A 23,349-nucleotide genomic window follows, 5' to 3' on the forward strand; every position below is an offset into this window, starting at 1 on the left:
AATCCCAGCACTTGGGAGGCAGAGGCAGGCGGATTTCTGAGTTCGAGAGTTCGAGGCTAGCCTGGTCTACAGAGTGAGTTCCAGGACAGCCAGGGCTACTCAGAGAAACCCTGTCTCTGCCTCCCAAGTGCTGGGATTAAAGGCGTGCGCCACCACCGCCCGGCTTTTTTTTTTTTTTTTAAATTTATTTATTTTTTTATATGAGTATACTGTAGCTGTGAGTATACTGTAGCTGTCAGACACACCAGAGGAGGGCATCGGATTCCATTACAGATGGTTGTGGGCAACCATATGGTTACTGGAAATTGAACTCAGGACCTCTGGAAGAGCAGCCAGTGCTCTTAACCGCTGAGCCATCTCTCCAGCTAAACTTCCCTGTTCTTAAAGAAGTTAGGTATACCTATAATCACAGGAACTTGAGATTCTGAGGCAGGAGGTTTACCTTGACCTCAAAGCCAACTCAACCTATAGAATGAGACTTTGTCTCAAAACAAGAAGAAATTAGAAAATGAATTGATAAAGGAAAATGGATCTGTCTATAGTTTGGTCTGAAGTCAAATTTTCTGGTTTATTTGAAGACTCCTTTGTGTCATGTGATGTTTTTCTAAAAACTATCTTATGAGAAGATGTTTTGCTAAAGAAGACACTTGAAAGGGTGTTTTGCTAAGAACAGACACATGATTTTTTGGGCATGTGATGCTTTACTAGAGCAGATGCTTGAGAAAGCACATGATGTTTAAAAAAGATATAAATATAGCCCAACAGACAGTCGACAATGCGAGATGGTATTCACATACCTTGCCATTCTTTGTTGGTTGTCATTTGTCATGACTCCATGGAGAGAAACACACCAAGAAACTTCTGGTGGTGTTCGGATGACTTCTCGCTGCTTTTAGACTCGGGCTGATTGGCAGAGCCTTGGAGTTTCTTCTAGATTGACCTTCCATTGCTAATTCTCGTAGATCGAGTCACTATTGCTGCCACTACTGAGTCATGCAAACTAAACTACTAATATCCTGACAACGCAAATTACATTTGCTCCAAAAAAATATGTCTAAACAGGTTCATATCCTCCTTTGCTCTATTACCCGCTCTGGTGGGCGATAACATAAAAAAGATGTTAAAACATTTGAAACCCTTATTAAAAGTAGATTTTAGTGGCTGGAGAGATGGCTCAGCAATTAAAAGCACTGACTGCTCTCCCAGAGGTCCTGAGTTCAATTCCCAGCAACCACATGGTGGCTCCCAACCATCTGTGACGGGATCTGATGCCCTCTTCTGGTGTGTGTGGTGACAGCGACAGTGTACTCACATACATAAAATAAATATTTTTTTAAAGTAGATTTTTTTTTTTTAAGATCTAAGCCTACATTGGTCAAATTAGGAGACATTTCAACCAAACCTTAGCCAGCACAGCTGTAACAACCCCTGTCTTCAATGTCAGTCTGTTCTGCAGTGACTTCTAACAAGTTGTAAATCTTCCTGTCTGCCCAGAGGGCCTCAATCCTTTGTAGCTCCCAGCATGAGAGCCTCGGAAAACTTCGAGTTTTTTTAGTGTGCATGGTGTGTCTCGGACATCTAGTAGACCAGAGGAGCTCTGCAAATGTCTTTAGACCAGTGGTTCTCAACCTGTGGGTCTCTACCCCTCCGTGGGGCTGAATGACCTTTTCACAGGGGTCTCCTATCAGATAGCCTGCCTATCAGATATGTACATTATGATTTGTAACAGTAGCAAAATTGCAGTTGTGAAGGAGCAACAAAATAATTTTATGGTTGGGGTTGGGGGGGATGCGGGTCACCACAACATGAGAAGCTGTGTGAAGAGTTTGCAGCATCAGGAAGGTTGAGAACCACAGATTTAGACTATCCAGGATATTTACTATATCGCTTTTGAATTACTCCATTTTATGCACACGTGTGAATGAGTGTGCTCCTTGCATGTTTATGGCCCTGTCTGTATGCGGAGGCCAGAGGACACCATGTGTACCCTACTACTCTCTGATAGCTTTCCTTGAGACTTCTCATTGAACAGAGAGCTGGTGGCCAGTAAACACCAATGATCCTCCTGTCTCTGTCCCTCAACAGTGCTGCCCTGTGTGTGGGTGTGGGTGTGTGGGTGTGAAAAAAGAGGTACTGTGACTAGCAGGAAGCCAGAGATCCTCTTGTGTATTGTATGGATGCCTGTCAGTGAAAAGGCCTATGGCATAAGGCTTAGGCAGGAGACAGAGGTGGGACAACATTGGGAGGAGAAAGGATCCTGGGAGAGAAGAAGGTGAAAAGGGGTCTGAAAAGACACGAGGAGACAGATGCATGGATGTATGGTACCTAACCACAAGTAACAGCCACGTGGCAAAATGTCAGTGAATATAAATGCGTTATAATTAGTTACGATCTAGTCAGAGTTGAGCCTAGCTATTTGGCCACGGTATCTGTAAATAGAATTTGTGCTTGAGTCTTATTTCTGGGAGTATGGAGCTGGAAGTCAGAACAGACTCATAGCTTCAACATGTCCCCAGTGTGCTGTTCCTGCCAAAAACAGTCACTTAAAACTGCCTTTTCTAATATGCACTTGAGTCCAGAGGGTAACTCACAGCAGGCTGAAAGTCTGGCTCTCCGCCTTCAGTTTCATCTGTTTCCCCCCTTTGGGTCAGCTGCTTCATCAGCCCAGATAATCTCTCCTTGAGTAATTAACCTATCTCAGCCTTCTCCAGGATAAGGCAGATAAGACTTGTTTGGGTTCTTTGTTTTTGGTTCCATGCTATTCTTGAACTCACAAAGATCTGCCTGTCTCTGTCCCAAATGCTGGGATTAAAGGCACGTGCGACCATGCTTGGCTGCAGAGAGCACAGCCTGTGAGCTACAAGGCACTCGGCAATGAGGATGTCCACACAAGATGTGTCTTTTCCATATGCTCAGTTTATTCACAAACATTCCTTATAATGTGATACTAATATAAAAGATAAAGCGGTCAGTTCACCAAGTGGGGACCAGTTAGGGTAGAAACTCTCCAAGGTTCCACTGGGGAATCCTCTCTGGTGAGGGTGCTTCAGAAGCGAGCAGGCTCAACCCACATATGCTGCAGGCACACGAGGACAGCACTGATGGAGGTCCAGGAGGTTCTTGAGTGTGTATGCCAATGGCTAGTGCTATCGTGCAAACCTATGTGGGCCCACCGAGGTTCCGTGGTCACTGACACTAGAGCCATGCACAGTTCCAAGTTCTCTTGTGAGTGAATATCAACACACAGGCTAAAGACACTGTGTCTCAGGAGTACAGCAGTGCCACCCTAGAGACCAAAGTTCCAACTTTTGTATCATTTCATTGAACTGCGGCTCTGCGCTCACAAGGCTCACAACCCTGGTAGTTTTCTAGCACAACACCACCATCAATGGTGTCTTAGTCAGGGTTTCTGTTCCTGCACAAACACCATGATCAAGAAGCAAGTTGGGGCTGGGTGGTGGTGGTGCATGCCTTTAATCCCAGCACTTGGGAGGCAGAGGCAGGCGGATTTCTGAGTTCGAGAGTTCGAGGCTAGCCTGGTCTACAGAGTGAGTTCCAGGACAGCCAGGGCTACACAGAGAAACCCTGTCTCGAAACAAAAACAAACAAACAAACAAAAACAAAAGAAGAAGAAGAAGAAGAAGAAGAAGAAGAAGAAGAAGAAGAAGAAGAAGAAGAAGCAGCAGCAAGTTGGGGAGGAAAAAGGGTTTATTCAGCTTACACTTCCACATTGCTGTTCATCACCAAAGGAAGTCAGGACTGGGACTCTCAAGCAGGTCAGGAAGGAGGAGCTGATGCAGAGGCCATGGAGGGATGTTACTTACTGGCTTGCTTCCCCTGGCTTGCTCAGGTTGCTTTCTTATAGAACCCAGGACTACCAGCCCAGGGATGGCACCACCCACAATAGGCTGGGCCTTCCCATCCTTGATCACTAATTGAGAAAGTGCCTTACAGCTGGATCTCACATGGAGACATTTCCTCAAGGGAGACTCCTTTCTCTGTGGTAACTCCAGCTTGTGTCAAGTTGACACACAAAACGAGCCAGTACAATTGGCATATCAAGTCTGTCCCTGGCTAGGCTGGTAGGCTGGGACCTGAGCAGCCAGCAGCTGGCCCTGTGACCTACCTGGAGCTCAGTTTAGAAGCCTAGGTCCTATCAGAACTTCCTGGAGGCAAGTTTCGGTATCATATTATTCTAAGTCACACAAAATGGCTTTTGAGTTACACAAAATGGTTTTTTAAATTGTGTTATTAACATCAGTTAAAATGGATTTCCCCCTTTTGTTCTGTTTTTGTTGTTTGTTTGCTTGTTTCTTTGTTTTTTGAAACAACCAGGCTGGACATGTTGCCTCTAAGTCCCGAGTGCTGGGATCAAAGGCTTACACCACCGCTGCTGCTGCCACCAGACTCCACTACTGCTGCCGCCACCAGACTCCCAAGTTCTTTTAGTTGATACGTTCCCACAACATCAGAAAGGCAAACTAGGACAGACACAAGTCTCTAATAACAACAGCATTCATGGTGACTCAGAGCTTGCCAGCTGATGTTTCTGGACCGAATGCGTGTTTAAAGTGTCCTATAGTACAATTAGCACAAAATTAAATATTTATATTTTGCTTTAAAAAAAAAGTGACCACAACTACAGTAGCTCCTTCTACAGTTCTGTTTCCATTTCTTTTTCTTCTTCTTCTTTTTTAATTTAAGAAAACTGTTTCAGCTGGGGAGTGATGGAGCACACCTTTTATCCCTGAACTCAGAAAGTGGAGGCAGGCACATCTCTGTGAGTTCGAGGCCAGCCTGGTCTATGGAGTGAGTTCCAGGACAGCCAGGGCTACAAAGTGAAACTCTGTCTTGAAAAACTAAACAACAACAACAACAAAAAGAACTTGGTGGAGGAAAGGGTCCGCCATTGTGGTTAGCCAAGACAGGAGCTCAAAGCACCTGCAGGAGGGCCTTGTTCCCTACTGTGTAGGTGACCCTAATTTGTGGCAAGTTGCCATTACAACCAACCACTGCAAGGTCTTTTGTGTAATCTAGTTAAGAAGCTCTGCATAAAAGCCAGGTACAGGGTTCTCATCTCCAACGGCAGCACCTGGAAAGTGGCAGGTGAAGACAATCGGATCCTTGGGGCTTTCTGGCCACCTAGCCTCGCCAAACTGAACTCCAGGTTCAGAGAGAGAGAGAGAGAAAAAGAGACCCTGTCTCAAAAGCGAAGGTGGGGGATGAGGTGAGGGCAGAGCCTCTGGCCTCCACACGGCACACGGGACACGGGACACGGGACACGGGACACGGGACACGGCACACGGCAACCTCTACTGCTATGAGAGGACACAGTGGGGCGAGATTCCAGGGGCAAACCTTTCCATTCCCACCCTCACTCTGCTTCCTCAGAAAGAATGAGAACGTCCAGATAACGGGAACTGGAAGGGAGCAGGGGCCTCTCCTACTCCAGGCACTACTCGGAGAGCTAGGAATAGAAGTGTTTCTCTAAGCCCCACCCCCACCCCAGCAGGGCTGGTCAGAAACTCACCCCGGTCTTGAAATCTAGGTCCTCCTTCCTCAACCTCGCCAATGGAATCACAGGCATGTGCCACCACAGCTGGCTCCAGCCCATGGAAACTGGGGAGACCTAACGCTGTTCCCCGGGGCCATGGTCATTCATATTTGGCTTCCGAATAAGTTTTCAGTCCTTTTGAAGTGAGAATTGTGGGTTTTGGCAGCAATAGAGGACAATCTCGGCTGTTACCTTCTACCTCGGGATAAGGTCTCTTCCCTGTTTGTCACTTTGTACACCGGGGCCGCTGTCTCCAGTGCTCATCTCCCCGCAGCACTGGGATTGCAGACTCCCAATACTGGGACAGCTTTATGTGGGTTCTGCCGATTCAAATGCGTGTCCTCAAGTGCAAGCGCTAGTTCCTCACCCAGAGAAATCCTTATTTGGTTTCTAGATCTTTAGCCAGGAATGACAACTGAGGCCACCCTTCACTAATACAGTAGCAATGGCAGCGTCTGATACGAAATAAAATCCAAACACACATTTATTAGATGAGGGGTTAGAATATAGCTTAGTGGTAGAGCCCTTGGCTGGCTTCAGTTCTCATCACTTAAGAGTGCCTAGATGTTTGGAAGGAAAGTGACTTGCAGAAGAAAGCGGGCCGCATCCGAAAGGTCTTGGGCATGCGCAGCGTCCCATCTGACCGAGGATGTTTCATAGGGTCACGCAGCCTCCAACCACGCGCGACTGGTCAGCAGACCCAGAAGGTCTGGGTCCGGAAACTGGGTCCTCCGGACGGGTAGCAGGAGCTAACCTTCAGGCCACGTGGCCTGAGGTCCGCAGCCGATTGGATGCTGGCAGCCCCGCCCCGCGGGTCCCGAACTTGGTATTGGTTGTGAGCGGGCCACCGGCTCGCGGTTGGCATCATGGGAGCCGCGGGGCTGGCTGTGATTCTGGGGTTCCTACTCCTGGCCAGGGGCTCGGTGGGAGATGAGGCTCGGGAGGCAGAGGCCGTACGGGAGCTGGTGGTCCGGCTTCTGGGACCCGGGCCAGCGGCCAATTTCTTGGTGTCCGTGGAGCGCGCGCTGGCGGACCAGTCCGGCCTGGACACCTACAGCTTGAGCGGCGGCGGGGGGATGCCAGTGCTTGTGCGCGGCTCCACGGGCGTGGCAGCCGCCGCAGGGCTGCACCGCTACCTGCGTGACTTCTGTGGCTGCCAGGTGGCCTGGTCCAGCTCTCAGCTGCACCTGCCGTGGCCGCTGCCCGCTGTGCCCGACGGGCTGACCGAAACCACGCCCAACAGGTATTGATGCTGTGGGTCCCAGCCGGCTGGGGCAGCTGCCTGCAGCCTCGGGATACCCACCGTTGGTTGAGGACCAGCACGCCTGGGTCGGGGCTGCAGCTACAGACACGCCTGGAGACTGAGAAGGAAGTGCTGGCTTCGAGGGTCTGTGCCTTCAGATCTTGGTTCCCCTCTAGCTGTGTGTTCTTGAGCCAAGTCACTTAGCTTCCCCGCCCTGACTGCTCCAAATAATGACCGAGCGCTGTTGATTGAGAACCTGCGGGTGAAAGTAGAATTTCAAAGTCATTCTCGTGATCCATGCATTTCATGTCCCTCTGACCTCTCTGAAGATGCTTAGGAGTGACCCTTCCCGAAGCCTTGGGCCTTTATTCTAGCGCTTGCCACACTATACGGGTGTAACGTGTTCGCACATGTCTTCCCCCATCAAACTATAGGAACTGTGAGATCTCTTCAGGACAGAGACCAATTTTGCCTTATGGCACTGACACCCTAAGACACCACAGAATGCACAAGGGGAGCTCGGAGCACGTTGAAGGCAAATGAATAGCTACCAGGCTAGGGAGCCCTGTGGGAAGTTCTAGCTTCACCTGAGGTAGATCTGGAATGAGCAGGAGAGGGGCCACTTTGAAACCTTTGCCCGCTATCCTGTATGTGTACTGTGTTGGGGGTAGTAGTCCAGCACCAGGCTGCCTCTGAAGTGTTCCAGAGTGGTGAGTTGAGGCATCCCATATGTCCCCAATAATGTGCCCCTACCTGCAGGTACCGCTATTACCAGAATGTGTGCACCCACAGCTACTCCTTCGTGTGGTGGGACTGGGCCCGTTGGGAGCAAGAACTTGACTGGATGGCGCTGAATGGCATCAACCTGGCACTGGCTTGGAATGGCCAGGAGGCCATCTGGCAACGGGTTTGTGCCAACCTGGCCCCTCACACTCTCCTGCCTGCCTCACACACCCCACTGGCCCTGGGGATCTGAGGCTTCCCAGGGTGGGACAAACTATCTGGCAGTACATGCCTGTAATTTCCAGGACTCGGGTAGAGGTAGGGTGATTCAAGAGTGAGTTCCAAAGCAGGAATTGAGGCAGAGACCTTGGAGGAACACTGCTTATATCAGCTTGCTTCCTGACTTGGTCCGTTTGCTTTCTTATATTCCCAGAACCACCTGCTCAGGATGGCACAGCCCACAACAGGCTGAGTTTCCTTATCAATCACCATATCAAGAAAATGCCCCAAAGGATTGCCTTCAAGCAAATCTGATGGGGGTGTTTTCTCAGTGGAGACTTCCTCTTCCCAGATGACCCTAGCTTAAGTAAGGTTGAGGAAAAAAAAAAATAAGCTAAAGACTCTCTCCCTGGTTTGAAGAAAACCTCTCTGTATCCCAGATCATCACCCATCCCACAAAGGTGACACTTTAGTGTACTTTCTGCTCACAGAGCTGTTTAATGGACCCTGAGCTCCCTGTAGGCTGGAGTCAAGATCTGAGAAGCAGTAGAACTCAGCTCAGAGGAGAGGCGATGAGCGGGCACTTGTTCACTGACGTGGTGGATGGGGACTCGTGTGTTTATAGGTGGGGGCTCTTTCTGCTCCACAGGTATACCTGGCCTTGGGCCTGACCCAGTCAGAGATCAATAAGTACTTCACTGGTCCTGCCTTCCTGGCCTGGGAACGCATGGGTAACCTGCACACCTGGGGCGGCCCCCTGTCCCGTTCCTGGCACCTCAAGCAGCTCTACCTGCAGGTAAAGGGTGACTAAGGAAACGTGGAATGGATGCTGGGTGTTCACAGACCCAGGGATGGGTGCTTAGCTAGCCGCAGGGCTCGTGACTGGGCTATGATACGTCTATATTCCCTCCCCGAGGGAGCAAGGGACTCCCAACAGAGGTCCTGTCACACTGACCTCTGTTCCTCTCAGCATCGAATCCTGGACCGGATGCGTTCCTTCGGCATGATCCCAGTGCTGCCCGCCTTCGCAGGGCATGTCCCCAAGGCCATCACCAGGTGAGGTCCTCCCTCCCTGCTCAGCTCTAAGGGAAAAGGGTTGTCCTGCAAAGCAAGATGTAAACGCTGAAACTCTGGGTGTTCACGCAGCCACTGCAGCGACAGTCGTCAGCCGGGGCGCTTGACGACTCTGTGACTTGGTTTTCTTGCTTGTAAGGTGGAATCATTGCTAGGTATGATGGTATACTCTTCTGATCCTCGTACTTAGGAGCCTGGGTCAGGAACCCCACAAGTTCCAGGCCAGCCTGAGCTACACAGAAAAACCCAGTCCCCCCCCACCCCTGTGTGTGTGTGTGTACAATAAATGTATACTCAGGGGATAGGCCTGCTGGGGAGATATCTCAGCTAAGAGCACCTGCTGCTCTTACAGAGGACCATGGTTCGGTTCCTAGCACACACATAGTAGTTCCCGGCCATCCGTAACTCCAGATCCTGAGGCACTGGTGACCTTGCAGGCACATCATGCATGTGGTACACAGACATAAGTGCAGACAAACATTCATACCCATAAAATAACAATCAACCTAAAGTGTTCCCAGGAGTCCTAAATAGTTAATGTCAAACTTAGAAAACTCACCACATTTTAAAAGGTTTTCATTTATTTTATCATATATTTTATTTCATTTATTTATGGGTGTTTTGCCTGCATGCAGGTCTGTGTACCACATCTATGCCTGGTGCTCTTGGAGAGCAGAAAAGGGCCTGGGATGTCCTGGTGCTGGAGTGACAGATGGCTGTGAACTACCATGTAGGGGCTAGGAATCAAACCTGGGTCCTCTGGAAGAGCAGCCAGTGCTCTTAACTGCTGAGCTATCTCTTCAGTCTCTAACTTTATTATGTGTGTGTGTGAATAATTTATATATGTTATATATAAATATATAATTATTTAATTAGGGAATATTTAAAGAAAAGGAATGAAGAATTACTCAGTAACCAGATAGCTCCTTCACCTGCTGGCCTGAGTGTGCATATTGCCAGGCACAGACGTTAGCAAGCAGCTGCTCTTGTCGGTGGCCTAGGGAGTGTGCTGCTCTGTCCTTGTTTTTGAACTGTCTTCTCTTCTGTGGCTGGAGAGAGACCTTCAAGGTCTGGATGAGGCTTCTCCTCCTTTGTGAAGCTTTGCCAGCCAACACTTGCAAGAACCCTTGTCACACCTGGGAGCATCTGCGTCCCACCTCTGTCACAGCGTGTGCTGCCAGCTGCTGGCTACCCGCCACTCCTCCTCCATCTTGCTCACCAAGCTGTGGGAACGTCATTCTTTTCATTCGGTGAACATTTGCCCAGGTCTCTACAAATGTCAGAGCCAGTCCTGTGCTAGGCCCTGGGGATGCCCTTGTGTGCCCGTGGCTCTGTCCCTAACCAGAGAGATCATTGGCAGAGGGAGATAGCAGAAGCTTTTTAGACAGATGACCCTCAGGGACAGTGAGGAAGAACCAGGTGGATAAGCGTAGGCGTGGAGGGAAGGGTACCAGGCAGGGGACAGAGCATCCATAAGCATGGGGATGAGAGAAACCCAGTTACCGTCCAGAAGGCCACAGATGTGAGGCTGGTGAGGGGTGTAATGCCAAGACAAGCACTGTATCAGCCTCTATCAGCTCTAAACCTTTCTCTCCCTAGGGTGTTTCCACAGGCCAATGTCATCCAGTTGGGGAGCTGGGGACATTTCAACTGCTCCTACAGTTGCTCCTTCCTTCTGGCTCCAGGAGACCCCGTGTTCCCCCTCATCGGGAACCTCTTCCTACGGGAGCTGACCAAGGAGTTTGGCACAGATCATATCTATGGGGCTGACACCTTCAATGAGATGCAGCCTCCCTTCTCCGACCCCGCCTACCTCGCTGCTGCCACCGCAGCCGTCTATGAAGCCATGGCCACTGGTATGGTGCTTGGGATAGGAAACCCACTGAAACATCAGGGAGGGAGGCTGGGTAGGAGAAGGACCTGTATCCAGGTGACACCATGCTTTCCTGCTCAACAGGCCTTTGTGCACATATGCCATCCTACTTAACAACACTGGGTTCCCAGTGGCCGGTGACCTATGACCTTGGGCATATTCTTTCCCTCCTGGTGTTTGTTGCTTCACAAACACCTCCTGGTGTTTGTGCAGTGGGGCTTGCTCATGGACCAGGATGCCTGGCCTTGTAAAAAAAAAAAAAGTCACTGAGTACAACCTAATGGAAAAGATTTTAAGCCAGGCATGGTGGCGTATGTCTGTAACACCAGTGCTTGAGAGGTAGAGGCAGAAGAATCAGGAGTTTAAGGCCAGCCTGTGCTACTTGAGACCCTGAACTACTTCAAAACGGGGTGGTGGCAGCAAGGAGATGGCTTGGCGAGCAAAGGCACTCAAATCTAATGACCTGAGTTTGATCCATGAAACCCACAAAAAGATTGACGGAGAGAACCAGCTCCACAGAGTTGTCTTGTGACTTCCACATGTACACGTCGTACACATGAACAACAGTCACCGTCATCATCACCATCATCTTCACGTTTTTATTTGGAGCCAAGCATGGTGGCGCATGCCTTTAATTTTAGCATGCAGAAGGTAGAGGCAGGCTGATCTCTATCAATTTGAGGCCAGCCTAGTCTACGAAGAGAATATCAGGACAGCCAAGGCGGTATAGAAAAACCCTGTCTCAAAACAGAAATTTTTTTTTTTTTTTTGCTTTTCTATTTGTTTATTTTTCAAGACTGGCTTTTTCTGTGTAGCCTTAGCTATCCTGGAACTCACTCTGTAGACCAGGCTGGCCTCAAACTCAGAGATCTGCCTGCCCCTACCTCCCAAATGCTGGGATTAAAGGTGAGTGGCACCACTGCCCGGTAACAACGAAAATGTGTCTGTTCTCCGCCTCATTGTTAAAGTAGGTCGTGTGGGCCAGAGGTTACACGTGTATCCTGTCACACAGACGTGAGGCCAAGACTCCTTTCTACCACTTATAGAGGAGAAGGGGCCCAATTGGAAGAGGGTCCTCTGAGAGGTGCCCTGTCATCCTTGAAAGAGAGGAACACATTGGATTATGCTCCTCTGAGCAGCACTCTGCAGCCTGAGCCTTGGTCTAGAGCAGAGGTTCTCAACCTTCTTAATACTGAGACCCTTTAATACAGGTCCTCATGCTGTGGTGACCCCCCGGCCATAAAATTACTTCATTTCTACTTCATAACTGGAATTCTGCTACTGTTATGAATCATAATGTAAATATCTGGTGTGCAGGACATCTGCTATGTGACCCCTTGGGAAAAGGTCATTTGACCCACAGAGGGGTCCAGACTCACAGGTTGAGAACAGCTGCTTTTAGAGCCTTTGTTCTTTTAATTGAAAGTTACATTTTTTTTATTTTTTTATTTGCATGTGTGCACGTGTGTCACACCTGGTGTACATATGGAAGGCATCGGATAGCTTGTAGGAGTCTGTTGTTTCCTTCCAGGATGTGAGCTCGAGAGTAGAACTCTGGTTATCAGGTCTAGCACGAAATACCATTCCTAGCTGAGCTTCTCAAAGGCCCAAGTCTTGATCTTTTTTATTTCACCATGGAGATCAGGTGTGAACTTTAACCTTTAATCTTGAGCCCTTGGGAAACCATTAAAGCTTTATGCAAACCCAAATATGCCAGTATTTGGATATAAGGATTCTCAGACCCAACTCCTGGATGTCCTGATGGGCAGGTCCAGTATTTGGGGCCAGGCATCCATGTCTTCATTTCTCTGGGTAGCTCTGATATCTAAGAAGCTAGATCAGTAGTGTCCTGGAGTTTCGGGAGGCAGATAGACAGAGGAGCCCCGGTGATGGCAGAATGGCAGGTAGATCAGTCATGGGGGATGGTGTGAGCTGTCACAATCGCCCGATTTCCTCAACAAAACCACTTCTCTCATTGCCTCTCTCTGTCTTCTCCCCACCATAGTGGACCCTGATGCTGTCTGGCTGCTCCAAGGCTGGCTCTTCCAGCACCAACCCCAGTTCTGGGGCCCCTCTCAAATCCGGGCTGTGCTGGAGGCCGTGCCCCGTGGCCGTCTCCTGGTTCTGGACCTGTTTGCTGAGAACCAGCCTGTTTACATGCGTACAGCCTCCTTCCATGGCCAGCCCTTCATCTGGTGCATGCTCCACAACTTTGGGGGCAACCATGGCCTGTTTGGAGCCCTGGAGGATGTGAACCGGGGCCCCCAGGCAGCCCGCCTCTTCCCCAACTCTACCATGGTTGGCACCGGCATAGCCCCTGAGGGCATTGGCCAGAATGAAGTGGTCTATGCTCTCATGGCTGAGCTGGGCTGGCGCAAGGACCCTGTGCCAGATTTGATGGCCTGGGTGAGCAGCTTTGCCAGCCGCCGATATGGGATCTCCCAGCCGGATGCAGTGGCAGCCTGGAGGCTTCTACTTAGGAGTGTCTACAATTGCTCTGGGGCGGCGTGCACTGGGCACAATCGAAGCCCGCTGGTCAAGCGGCCATCCCTACAGATGAGTACTGCTGTCTGGTACAACAGATCAGATATATTTGAGGCTTGGCGACTGCTATTAACAGCTGCTCCAAACCTGACCACCAGCCCAGCCTTCCGCTATGACCTGCTGGACGTCACCCGCCAAGCAGTGCAGGAGCTGGTCAGCCTGTGCTATGAGGAGGCACGGACCGCCTACCTGAACCAGGAGCTTGATCTCCTGCTCAGGGCTGGAGGCCTCCTGGCCTATAAGCTCCTGCCTTCACTAGATGAGTTGCTGGCTAGCAGCAGCCACTTCCTGCTGGGTACCTGGTTGGATCAGGCCCGGGAAGTGGCTGTGAGTGAGGCTGAGGCCCGGTTCTATGAACAAAACAGCCGCTACCAGATTACCCTTTGGGGGCCTGAGGGTAACATTTTGGACTATGCCAATAAGCAACTGGCAGGACTGGTGGCTGATTACTACCAGCCACGCTGGTGCCTCTTCTTGGGGACTCTGGCTCACAGCCTAGCCAGAGGTGTCCCCTTCCAACAGCACCAGTTTGAGAAGAATGTTTTCCCACTAGAGCAGGCTTTCATTAACAACAAGAAGAGGTATCCCAGTCAGCCCCAAGGGGACACTGTGGACCTCTCCAAGAAGATCTTCCTCAAATATCACCCCCAGCCTGACTCTTTGTGACAGCACAGCCATCTCAGGGACCTGCTGGAATAGGTCCTCAACTCCAAACAAGTACAGGCTGCTCCCATGCCTGGGAGAAGGAGCCAGGGTCTGACAGTGAGTGACAGTAATGGCTTGGAGGGAAACGAGGTGCTTTCTTCCATCCCAGACTTGGGGATTAAAGTACCGTTCTCTATGAACAATAAACTGCTGAATCCGCCTGGGTCTATTAAATTAAAGTACCATACATTGCTGGCATGCCTGGAAGGGCTCAGGTGCACATGGGGACCCTGGTGTGGAGATGGTTCTTCCCAGCCCTCACTTCAGCTCCATTTTAATACTGGTCCCCAACCTTAGAAGGCGTATAGCAGCAAGCTGGTAGTCAGAACTGTCTCTGAGAGTGTGGTGGTACGTACCTGGAATAACAACCCTGAAAAGGTAGAGGCAGGAGGATCAGAAGTTCAGGGCCAACCTCAGCTCCATAATGAGTCTGAAGGTAGCCTAGGGTATACAAGGTAGCCAGCTTGTCTCCAAAAAGCTAAAAATGAGGCCCTTGCCTTTAATCCCTGCGTTCATGGGTCAGAAGCAGATGGGTCTCTATGAGTATGAGGCCAGCCTTGTCTACTTGGTTGTCTCAAAACCAAACAGGAAGTTCTGTGAACAGAAGCGTTTTCCCTGTGGTCAGATCTGCCTAGCACTGCTCAGTTTGAACCTGACAATCAGCTGCTACCACTATACAGAGCTTGCTACTTTGTAGAGCACCCTTCCCCTGACCAACTAAGGTAGTTTGGTTTTATAAACAACACCCTTTTCTCGTGCTTTGACCCACACCAGGTTGGGGAAAGCCTGTCAGGGACCCAACTCAGCCTTGAGATTGCCAGCAGACACAACAAGGGGTGGGGACACCGTGGGCAGTAGCAGAGCCAAGCAGATACCCAGCCCTAGCCTGCCACTAGGACCCTTCGGGCTCTGAGCGTCAGTCCTTTTCCACATGGACCCCACAGTAGTGCTCATTACCGGTTGCTCCTCTGGAATCGGCCTACACTTGGCTGTTCGTCTGGCTTCTGACCGGTCCCAGAGCTTCAAAGGTATAGGAGGGGAAAGGCCTGGAGGCCAGGGGAGAGCCTCTAGAGGTAAGCAGAATGATGAATCTTTGTCCTCTCCCAATTTTAGTTTATGCCACATTGCGGGACCTGAAGGCACAGGGACCATTGTTGGAGGCAGCCAGGGCTAAAGGATGCCCTCCTGGCTCCCTAGAGATACTGGAATTGGATGTCAGAGAATCTGAATCTGTGGCAGCTGCCCAGGCATGCGTGACTGAGGGTCGTGTGGATGTACTGGGTGAGCCTCCCTGAAACATGTGATAGGAGTCCAGTGTCCAAACTGTGTCCGGAGTTCAGAGAGCATGGAAGGATGACGGGGGAGGGGAGAGAGCGGTGCACAAGTGGGGTCTGTTGTCTCTCCCCTCAGTCTGTAATGCTGGTCGCGGCTTGTTCGGGCCGCTGGAAGCGCATGAGTTGAACACTGTGGGTGCTGTGCTGGACGTGAATGTGCTTGGGACCATTCGGATGCTGCAGGCCTTTCTGCCAGACATGAAGAGGCGCCACTCCGGGCGTGTGCTGGTGACCGCGAGTGTGGGAGGCTTGATGGGTGAGCAAAAGGGACAAAGAAAGGGGTTCAGAGTACAGTGAGGAACCGCAGGGCCTCTGAAACCGTGTCTCCCTTTCTAGGGCTGCCATTCCACGAAGTGTACTGTGCCAGCAAGTTTGCGCTCGAAGGTCTCTGCGAGAGTCTGGCGATCCTGCTGCCGCTCTTTGGAGTCCAGTGAGTTACCAGCCCTCCAGGACACTCTGAAGCTTGTGAACCCCAGCACCAGATCTAACAGATCTGTCTCTGGCCCTCCTTTTCCCACTCATGTTGTATGCTAGATACTATGCAGGGCGCTTGGCACAGGTTATCTCCTTTCACGAGCCACTCTAGCTCTTAAGGCATACTGGGATGCGTAAACAGAGCGAGTAGGTGACTGGACCTAAGATGGACATGGGAGCCCTTCCCTAGCAGCACTCCGGCTCTGCAAGCGCTGTGGTTCTGCCAGCATCCGCTACCAGCGTTCAGCCCCTTCCCTTTGCGGAACTAGGGTCAAGCTTGTGGTCCCCGCCACTAACCAGTCGCTGTTGCCATCCACCCCTTCCCCTTCCTCTACCGCTTCCCCTTCCTTCCCCTTCCCCTCAGTGTGAGCCTCATCGAGTGTGGGGCAGTGCACACAGCCTTCTATGAGAAGCTGGAGGGCGGCCCGGGCGGGGCTCTGGAGCGAGCAGATGCGAAGACCCGCCACCTCTTTGCGCACTACCTGCGTAGATACCAGCAAGCCCTGAGCCAGGCGCAGGACCCAGAGGAGGTGACTGAGGTGGGTGCAAACGAGGTCTCGGGGCGCAGTCTCTGGGTGAGGCGTGGTGATGATCCTCCAGGGGTGCCCTGCAGACACATGCTGCTCTTGCCTGCTTTAGGTCTTCTTGACTGCAATGAGAGCCCCGCAGCCCGCGCTGCGCTACTTCTCCACGAACCGCTTCCTGCCGCTGGCCCGGATGCGCACAGAGGATCCCAGTGGCAGCAGCTATGTCGCAGCCATACACCGCGAGGCCTTCTCTGATCTGCAGGCCCAAGAGTATGCCAAAGCTTGGGCCCAAGTCCCAGGGGACCCGGACACGGCCTCCAGAGCCCTCATTTATCTCCCTGAATGTGCAACCCCTAGGGTGGCATCTGAATTGGGGTGGTCAGCCTCGGACAAACCAGGTCAGGACAAATCATGTTACCAGCAAAAGATCTAAGCCAGCGTCTCTTTTTTTTTTTTCTTATGTTAGAATATGTTTTGTTTTAAGACAGGGTCTCACTATAGCCCTGTCTGGATTGTAACTCATAAAGATCCACCTGCTTCTGCCTCCTGAGTGCTGGAACCTTAGGTGTGTGCAACCACACACTTCTCAGAATCATTGAAATAGTGCAACCGTCTTCATGGTCAAGAAAAGAGGGCTGATATCCAAGTTGCTAGGTTAAGGGGTTTTTCTTTCAATAAATAATTATCATACATGATGTGGAGGGGGACCTGTTCCATTGCCGCACAGAGTACGGAGATCGGATGACACGTTTGTTACCTCCCCCACCATGGGGTTCAGGGATTGAACTCAGGTCTTCAGGCTTGAACTGTAAGTGCTTCTAACCCAGAAGCCAGCAAGTTGGGACAGGCTTTAACAAACTACCACTGATTTTTGTTGAATAGTGTCTTATGTAGCCCAGGCTGATCTTGAACCTACTATGTTGCTGAAAATGACTGAAATGTCTAATGCTGTGTCCTCCCCTTGTGGAACTAGGGCCAGGCTTGGGATCCCTACAACTAACACATAATCATGTGTTCCCGTGTTTATGGGGCAGGTCTGTGTGTAGATATGTGTGTGCATGTGTCAAGGTCCACAGTCAAAGTCAGGAGTCTTGACTCACTCCTTATTTGTTGACTCGCTAGACTTGGAACTTATGATTCCAGCTTGTCTAGACTAACAGTTTGCACCCAAGAATCCTAGGTCTCTGTCGCCTTAGTGCTGGCATTACAAGAGGACACCAAGAGAACACCTGGGTTCTGGGGATCAGAATGGGGTTCTCTGGGCTTTCTCCATGAGTCCCTGTATCCGTTCTCTTCTATTCTTGTATACACTTTTGATCTCACGGCCTCCTTAAAAGCTTCACTGACAGTTGTTTTTGTTGCTGTTTGTTTGTGTTTGTTTTTTGAGACAAGGTTTCTCTGTAGCTCTGATTGTCCTGGAACTGGAACTGTAGGCCAGGCTGGCCTTAAACTCTGCCTGCCTCTCTGCCTCCTGAGTGCAGAGATCAAAGGTGTGTGCCACCATCACCTGGCTTTGACACTAGTCTTTTAACTGGTTCGCTTTCCCTGGTCTATGATTGTACTGGGTTGTCAGGTCTTTGCTATTTTCCTAAGCCACCCAACCTAAAAAAGTACCCCTTCTACTCCAGCAGGGGTCTTTCCATCTGTTTTCATCTTTAGTGTCTGATCACCACCAGATGTATTCTGGGCTTATTATGTATTCATCCCATCACAAGCCCTTCAGGAATCAACTTCAGTGACCTTGTTCTCTCCTTTCTACCTTGAACAGCACACTAAATAGACACTCACTGAATAAAAGCTGTGTAGGCTACATAGTGAGATTCTGTTTTTAAAAAAAAACACTAAGCAAATAAAAAATGTAACTGTGCCAAATGTAAGACTAACACTTGCTTTGGCTCCCTTAAAATCCTCTCTAAAATCCAGTTTGGATTGTTTCCTGCAAGAAGTTCGATTCCTTAACAAATTAGTTACTTTACAAGTAACTTTTCAAGTCAAATTTCTGGACCACAGCACAAGTGTCTCCTCTCCTCCTGTCTGGCTGCAGCACTCCCGTCCCCCACCCCACCCCCAGTCCAGGACCTCTTTATATAATTCAGGCTGATCTCAAACTCGCAGCAATGCTTCTGGGGTCGCACATCAGTGGTCGGTCCTTTACAGGAATCTTGAGGCTAGTTTGCTTTCTTTTTCCGCTATCTCCGTGGATCTGACATGTTTTCTGATGGGCGTTTGGCTTTCCCTCCATGCCCGCGACTACCAACTTAACTTTCCAGTCCTCATTAACTTCTCCGCGAATCCTGACCCCTAGGTCTTCTTCCTCCCCCCCCCCGCCCCCCGACCCGGGGCCAGTGATCCCCGAAGCACTGCTGAACTATCTCCTTGCAAACCTAAGCACAAGGTTACATGACGCCCAGAGAATTCTGTAGAAAGCACCAGACTTCGCGTCTAGGTGTCCCAAAACACTCAGAAAACCAATTTCCCGTGTCTTTGGAATGGGGATGTGGGTAGAGATGTCCAGTAGCTTCGCTGGGAACGCTGGCCCAGAGCAAGCACAGCAAAGCGATCCGACTGTCCCCGGTCCTGGCTTTGTCACCACCTCCTGGCAAACTGGAGGAAGCAAAGAACACCAGGAATCCACAAAATTAGCTTTGCAGCCTGCTCTGCCCGCTTCCTCTAAGTGGATCCGGCGCCAGGGTTTCCCTTAGCCCCAAAGGCTCGGCGCTCAGCCCCGCCCCACCGCGCCCCGCCCTGAAGTCTCTCGGGGTTGCATTGTTTGATTGCTCTGAGTTCCCGTAGCTGCAGCTGCGTGCCTTGAGGCTGGAGGGTAGTGCTTCCGGGCCGCAGCCTAGGACGCCTCCACGGCGGTGTAAGTAGAAGCAGAATCCCCAGAACTCAGTGAGTAGGGAAGCAGCCCGAGCCACAGCGTCCCCTCTAGTCCCCGTCTCCGAGTCTTCACAGATGCCGGTTCAGCTTAGCAAGAGGAGCTAGGATTCCTGAAACCCCAATCCTATGACTCAGGGGTTCCTGGCCGGTTCCCCCTGCCAGGATTCCGATTTCTATCAGCGAGCGGCCCCCTGCCCTGCTCCAGGTCCCTCCTCCTGAGTCCGAGTTCCCCTGCAGGCTTCGGCCTCAGCCCGCCTAGTCACTCTCGCTTGTCTCCCTGACTGTCTGCAGGCCTGGATAGCATGGCCGTATTCCGCTCAGGCCTCCTGGTGCTGACAACGCCGCTGGCCACCCTGGCCTCACGCCTGCCTCCCATCCTGACCTCGGCGTCCCGCCTGGTGAATCACACCCTCTATGTGCACCTGCAGCCGGGCATGCACCTGGGGGGACCCGCTCAGCCCCAGGCCAGCCCTGTGCAGGCCACGTTTGAGGTTCTGGATTTCATCACACACCTCTACACTGGTGCCGACCTGCACAGGCACCTGGACGTCAGAATTCTACTGACCAATATCCAAACCAAGAGCACCTTTCTCCCTGTGCTGTCCTCAGTCCAGAATCTGGCCCACCCTCCAGAAGTAGTTCTGACGGACTTCCAGACCCTGGATGGGAGCCAGTACAACCCGGTTAAACAACAGCTAGAGCGTTATGCCACCAGCTGTTACAGCTGTTCTCCACAGTTGTCTTCTGTGTTGCTATATCCGGATTATGGGACTGGAGAGCTGCCTTTGGAACCTCCGAATGCCCTCTTACCCTCTACCATAAGGCCAGCTTCTCCAGTTGCCAGATCTCCAAGGCAGCCTGTGCGTGGCTACCACCGTGGGGCTGTGGGTGGCACTTTTGACCGCTTGCACAATGCCCACAAAGTGTTGCTCAGTGTTGCATGTGTACTGGCCCAGGAGCAGCTCGTGGTGGGGGTAGCGGACAAAGATCTGTTGAAGAGTGAGTGAAGGGACCCGGGTTAGGGCAACGGAGGATGCCCTTCATGTTTTCTTTCTTTTTTTGTTTTTTCAAGACAGGGTTTCTCTGTGTAGCCCTGACTGTCCTGAAACTCACTCTGTAGACCAGGCTGGCCTCGAACTCAGAAATCCGCCTGCCTCTGCCTCCTAAGTGCTGGGATTAAAGACTTGCACCACCACCGCCCGGCTCCCTTCACGTTTTCCTGTCTTCCCCAATGTCAGGATCAAGGAAGGGTAGGGCTGTTTCTCACACTTGTAAAATGTCACAATGCCTGACACTCTGTTATTGTTAAGAGACTTTTTGCTAAATGAATACATGTGGTAGCCTTAGTGTGTGGCTCAGTCACCTTTACCGAAGTTAGAACTTTCCAAATGGGAACCAAGAAATCTGCACATCATGGTTGTCCGAGTGACCAACTGGAGGTTTGAAATGCTGAGGATAGATGGATAGGACATGATTGTGGGTGACCCAGTACTGCCATGGGTGGTGAGGGGACTCTAGAATAGAGTAGTTCTTGGGGTTCTCCACCTGCTGAAACCTACTGGTACTGCTGCTCTGTGGGCATGTCTTAGCTTGTTCTCGGGTTACATGCCAGCCCTCACAGTGACTGATGCTTGTTTCTCCCCCTTCTGTCCCCCAAACCTGTCCCTGTTTCACCCTTTCTTGCTGCCTCTGCTTGGGAAGATTTCAGTGCTGTGGGATACTCTTCCCCAAATGGGCCAGCACATCTGCCCCGGTGAGAGATCTCACTGTTGTTCCTCCCTCCTTCCTCAGGTAAGTTGCTCCCCGAGCTGCTCCAGCCTTATGAAGAGCGTGTGGAGCATCTGACTGAGTTCCTAGTGGACATCAAGCCCTCCCTGACTTTTGAACTCGTCCCTCTGCTGGATCCCTATGGGCCTGCTGGGTCTGACCCCACCTTGGAGTTCCTGGTGGTCAGCGAGGAGACCTACCGTGGGGGGATGGCCGTCAACCGCTTCCGCCTTGAGAATGTAACTCCTGAAGGAGACTGGCAGAGGGGGTGGGAGGAGGAGGCCTGTGAGAAGTACTATGGTACCAGAGCAGGGAAGGGAGGGTTCAGGGACTTGTCTGTGGAGTTGGAAGAGGAAGGGGTGGGTAAAGGTCAGGCTGGGGCTCCAGATTCATTCTCCTATCTCTTACTCCTTTCCTCCTCCTCCCTTTACCTAAGGGCAAAGAGGAACTTGCCTTATACCAGATACAACTGCTGAAGGACCAGAGTCACAATGAAAACGAGGAGGACAAGGTCAGCTCCTCCAGCTTTCGCCAGCGGATCCTGGGAAACCTGCTTCAACCTCCAAATGTGAGCCTCTCTTCCTCCTCACTGGTTAGATGTGGTGAAATGCTGACGGATAGAAACAGGCCCTCCATTGGAAGCTGAGTTTTTTAATTCCCTGGTCACCAAGGCTCCCTCTTACTTCTCTCTAGGAGAGGCCGGAGCTCCCTTCCAGTCTCTATGTGCTCGGGCTGACAGGCATCAGCGGCTCTGGGAAAAGCTCAGTGGCTCAGCGGCTGAAGAACCTGGGAGCATACATCATTGACAGTGACCATCTGGGCCATCGGGCCTACGCTCCTGGGGGCCCTGCCTACCAGCCTGTGGTAGAGGCCTTTGGAACAGGTACTGACGGGAGAAGGCTGCAAGTGGCCTGAGGTGAGAAGATGGCTTGACCTCTTTGCTTAGCTTTCTTCCTCTGTCACCCAGATATTCTCCATAAAGATGGCACTATCAATAGGAAGGTCCTGGGCAGCCGTGTGTTTGGGAACAAGGTAAACACACACCTCTTCAAGAGCTCTTCAGTCGCTACCGCCAGATCCATGGGCGGGACCCAGTGGACTCCCTAGTCTGGCACAGGCAGTCAGTCTCTGCTCCTCTGCTCCCACCCCCACCTCCCAGCTGTATTTCTCAGGAAAGTTAACCTCTGCCCACTCCCTCTGTCCCCCTCCCCAGAAGCAGCTGAAGACCCTCACAGATATTATGTGGCCAGTTATCGCAAAGCTGGCCCGAGAGGAGATGGATGTGGCTGTGGCTAAGGGTGAGTGGGAGGGATGACGGGAGCAGCCAAAGTGGGACAGCCAAGCAGCAGCGCCCTTTGGGATCTTCCTTGGCCCCAGGCAGACCATTCACCACCTAGAACAGCATTGGGTGCACTGACAGGGAGCAGGTGTGGGGTGCCGCTGGCAGTGACTAGCATCTCCCCACAGGAAAGACTCTGTGTGTGATCGATGCTGCTCTGCTGCTTGAGGCTGGCTGGCAGAATATGGTCCATGAGGTGTGGACCATCGTCATCCCTGAGACTGAGGTATCGGACCCCATTCCACCCCGTCTGAGACCACTGCAGACAGTTTCCTGCTCTGATCCAGTAGACTGGGCTGGGACCCTTCCTGACCAGTGTGTCCTCTGTGCCCAGGCTGTACGACGCATCGTTGAGAGGGACGGACTGAGCGAGGCAGCCGCTCAGAGCCGGCTGCAGAGCCAGATGAGTGGGCAGCAGCTGGTAGAGCAGAGCCATGTGGTTCTGAGCACCTTGTGGGACTCACATGTCACACAGCGCCAGGTTGGTGCAAAGGGAAAGACGAGGTTAGATTGTGGGAAGGGAAGGTTCAGTGGTTATCTTTTCTGACCCTGTCTTGTCTTCTATCATTCTGGACTGGCCAAAGGTGGAAAAAGCTTGGAATCTTCTACAGAAGCGCCTCCCTAAGGCTCACCAGACCAGTAACTGACAGTGGATTTTCTATGGCGCCAAACTGGCCCTTGGAACTAACAAGTCTAATGGTGAGGAGAAACGGGGGCCTCGATGTTTACCCTATATCAGGCCTCAGGGGCTTCAAGCTAAGCTGTGCAGGACACAGGGAGAAGCTTGGAAGCCCACCTAGCGTGCTGGAATTTGGCCAGCAATGAGGACACAGTTAATGGAGAGTGGCCCCCACTCAGGTTCAGTCTGCATTTGGTGGTGGATGTGATGTCTACCTAGTGTTGTTGATGGGCTGGTGAAGACTGGACCCAGTAACTGAATTAAAGATATTTCCAAGTGCCGCTTGTGTGGTTTCCTTTTCCTCTCCAGTGACTCTAGGTATCTTTGGATTGTTAGGCTCCAAATTCAGGGGCAAGGCCTGAGCTGGAAGCCAAGGAGTGCTGTGGTTAGGTGTAACCTAGCAGTGACTAGCTA

General features: G+C 51.3%; 3 protein-coding genes across 4 annotated transcripts; all 3 read left to right on the plus strand.

Moving 5' to 3' along the window:
• Nucleotides 1–6,395: 6,395 nt before the first annotated feature.
• On the plus strand, nt 6,396–14,109 carry Naglu (N-acetyl-alpha-glucosaminidase). Of its 2 annotated transcripts, none has more exons than XM_028780377.1 (6): nt 6,396–6,797; nt 7,557–7,704; nt 8,389–8,535; nt 8,710–8,795; nt 10,413–10,669; nt 12,692–14,109. In XM_028780377.1, the coding sequence occupies exons 1-6, from the start codon at nt 6,421–6,423 to the stop codon at nt 13,894–13,896; spliced, it is 2,220 nt and encodes a 739-aa protein (XP_028636210.1). In that variant the 5' UTR covers nt 6,396–6,420; the 3' UTR covers nt 13,897–14,109. The 2 variants fall into 2 exon arrangements, with proteins under 2 accessions (XP_028636210.1, XP_028636209.1); XM_028780376.1 differs by having other exon boundaries at nt 6,417–6,797; nt 8,656–8,795.
• Nucleotides 14,110–14,503: 394 nt separating this feature from the next.
• Hsd17b1 (hydroxysteroid 17-beta dehydrogenase 1) lies at nt 14,504–16,969 on the plus strand. The gene is made up of 6 exons (XM_028780379.1): nt 14,504–14,963; nt 15,049–15,216; nt 15,346–15,525; nt 15,606–15,699; nt 16,108–16,282; nt 16,383–16,969. The coding sequence occupies exons 1-6, from the start codon at nt 14,867–14,869 to the stop codon at nt 16,701–16,703; spliced, it is 1,035 nt and encodes a 344-aa protein (XP_028636212.1). The 5' UTR covers nt 14,504–14,866; the 3' UTR covers nt 16,704–16,969.
• A 2,034-nt stretch (nt 16,970–19,003) lies between these two features.
• Coasy (Coenzyme A synthase) lies at nt 19,004–23,216 on the plus strand. Its single transcript, XM_028780378.1, has 10 exons — nt 19,004–19,133; nt 19,442–20,149; nt 20,942–21,156; nt 21,354–21,485; nt 21,611–21,800; nt 21,885–21,949; nt 22,131–22,215; nt 22,385–22,482; nt 22,591–22,737; nt 22,841–23,216. The coding sequence occupies exons 2-10, from the start codon at nt 19,453–19,455 to the stop codon at nt 22,901–22,903; spliced, it is 1,692 nt and encodes a 563-aa protein (XP_028636211.1). The 5' UTR covers nt 19,004–19,133; nt 19,442–19,452; the 3' UTR covers nt 22,904–23,216.
• The last annotated feature ends 133 nt before the right edge of the window (nt 23,217–23,349 follow it).

This window comes from Grammomys surdaster, unplaced genomic scaffold (assembly GCF_004785775.1).
Source record: "Grammomys surdaster isolate TR1022 unplaced genomic scaffold, NIH_TR_1.0 371, whole genome shotgun sequence".
NCBI lineage: Eukaryota > Metazoa > Chordata > Mammalia > Rodentia > Muridae > Grammomys > Grammomys surdaster.

Excerpts from the sequence above, each read along its gene's own strand:
- Coasy (XM_028780378.1), top strand. The coding sequence starts at position 19,453 with ATGGCCGTATTCCGCTCAGGCCTCCTGGTGCTGACAACGCCGCTGGCC. Across the intron at positions 21,801-21,884 it reads GGTAGAGGCCTTTGGAACAG|ATATTCTCCATAAAGATGGC; the intron begins GTACTGACGGGA and ends TCTGTCACCCAG. Across the intron at positions 22,738-22,840 it reads CACATGTCACACAGCGCCAG|GTGGAAAAAGCTTGGAATCT; the intron begins GTTGGTGCAAAG and ends GACTGGCCAAAG.
- Hsd17b1 (XM_028780379.1), top strand. The coding sequence starts at position 14,867 with ATGGACCCCACAGTAGTGCTCATTACCGGTTGCTCCTCTGGAATCGGC. Across the intron at positions 14,964-15,048 it reads CCGGTCCCAGAGCTTCAAAG|TTTATGCCACATTGCGGGAC; the intron begins GTATAGGAGGGG and ends TCCCAATTTTAG. Across the intron at positions 15,217-15,345 it reads GGGTCGTGTGGATGTACTGG|TCTGTAATGCTGGTCGCGGC; the intron begins GTGAGCCTCCCT and ends CTCTCCCCTCAG.
- Naglu (XM_028780376.1), top strand. The coding sequence starts at position 6,421 with ATGGGAGCCGCGGGGCTGGCTGTGATTCTGGGGTTCCTACTCCTGGCC. Across the intron at positions 8,796-10,412 it reads GTCCCCAAGGCCATCACCAG|GGTGTTTCCACAGGCCAATG; the intron begins GTGAGGTCCTCC and ends TTCTCTCCCTAG. Across the intron at positions 10,670-12,691 it reads CTATGAAGCCATGGCCACTG|TGGACCCTGATGCTGTCTGG; the intron begins GTATGGTGCTTG and ends TCCCCACCATAG.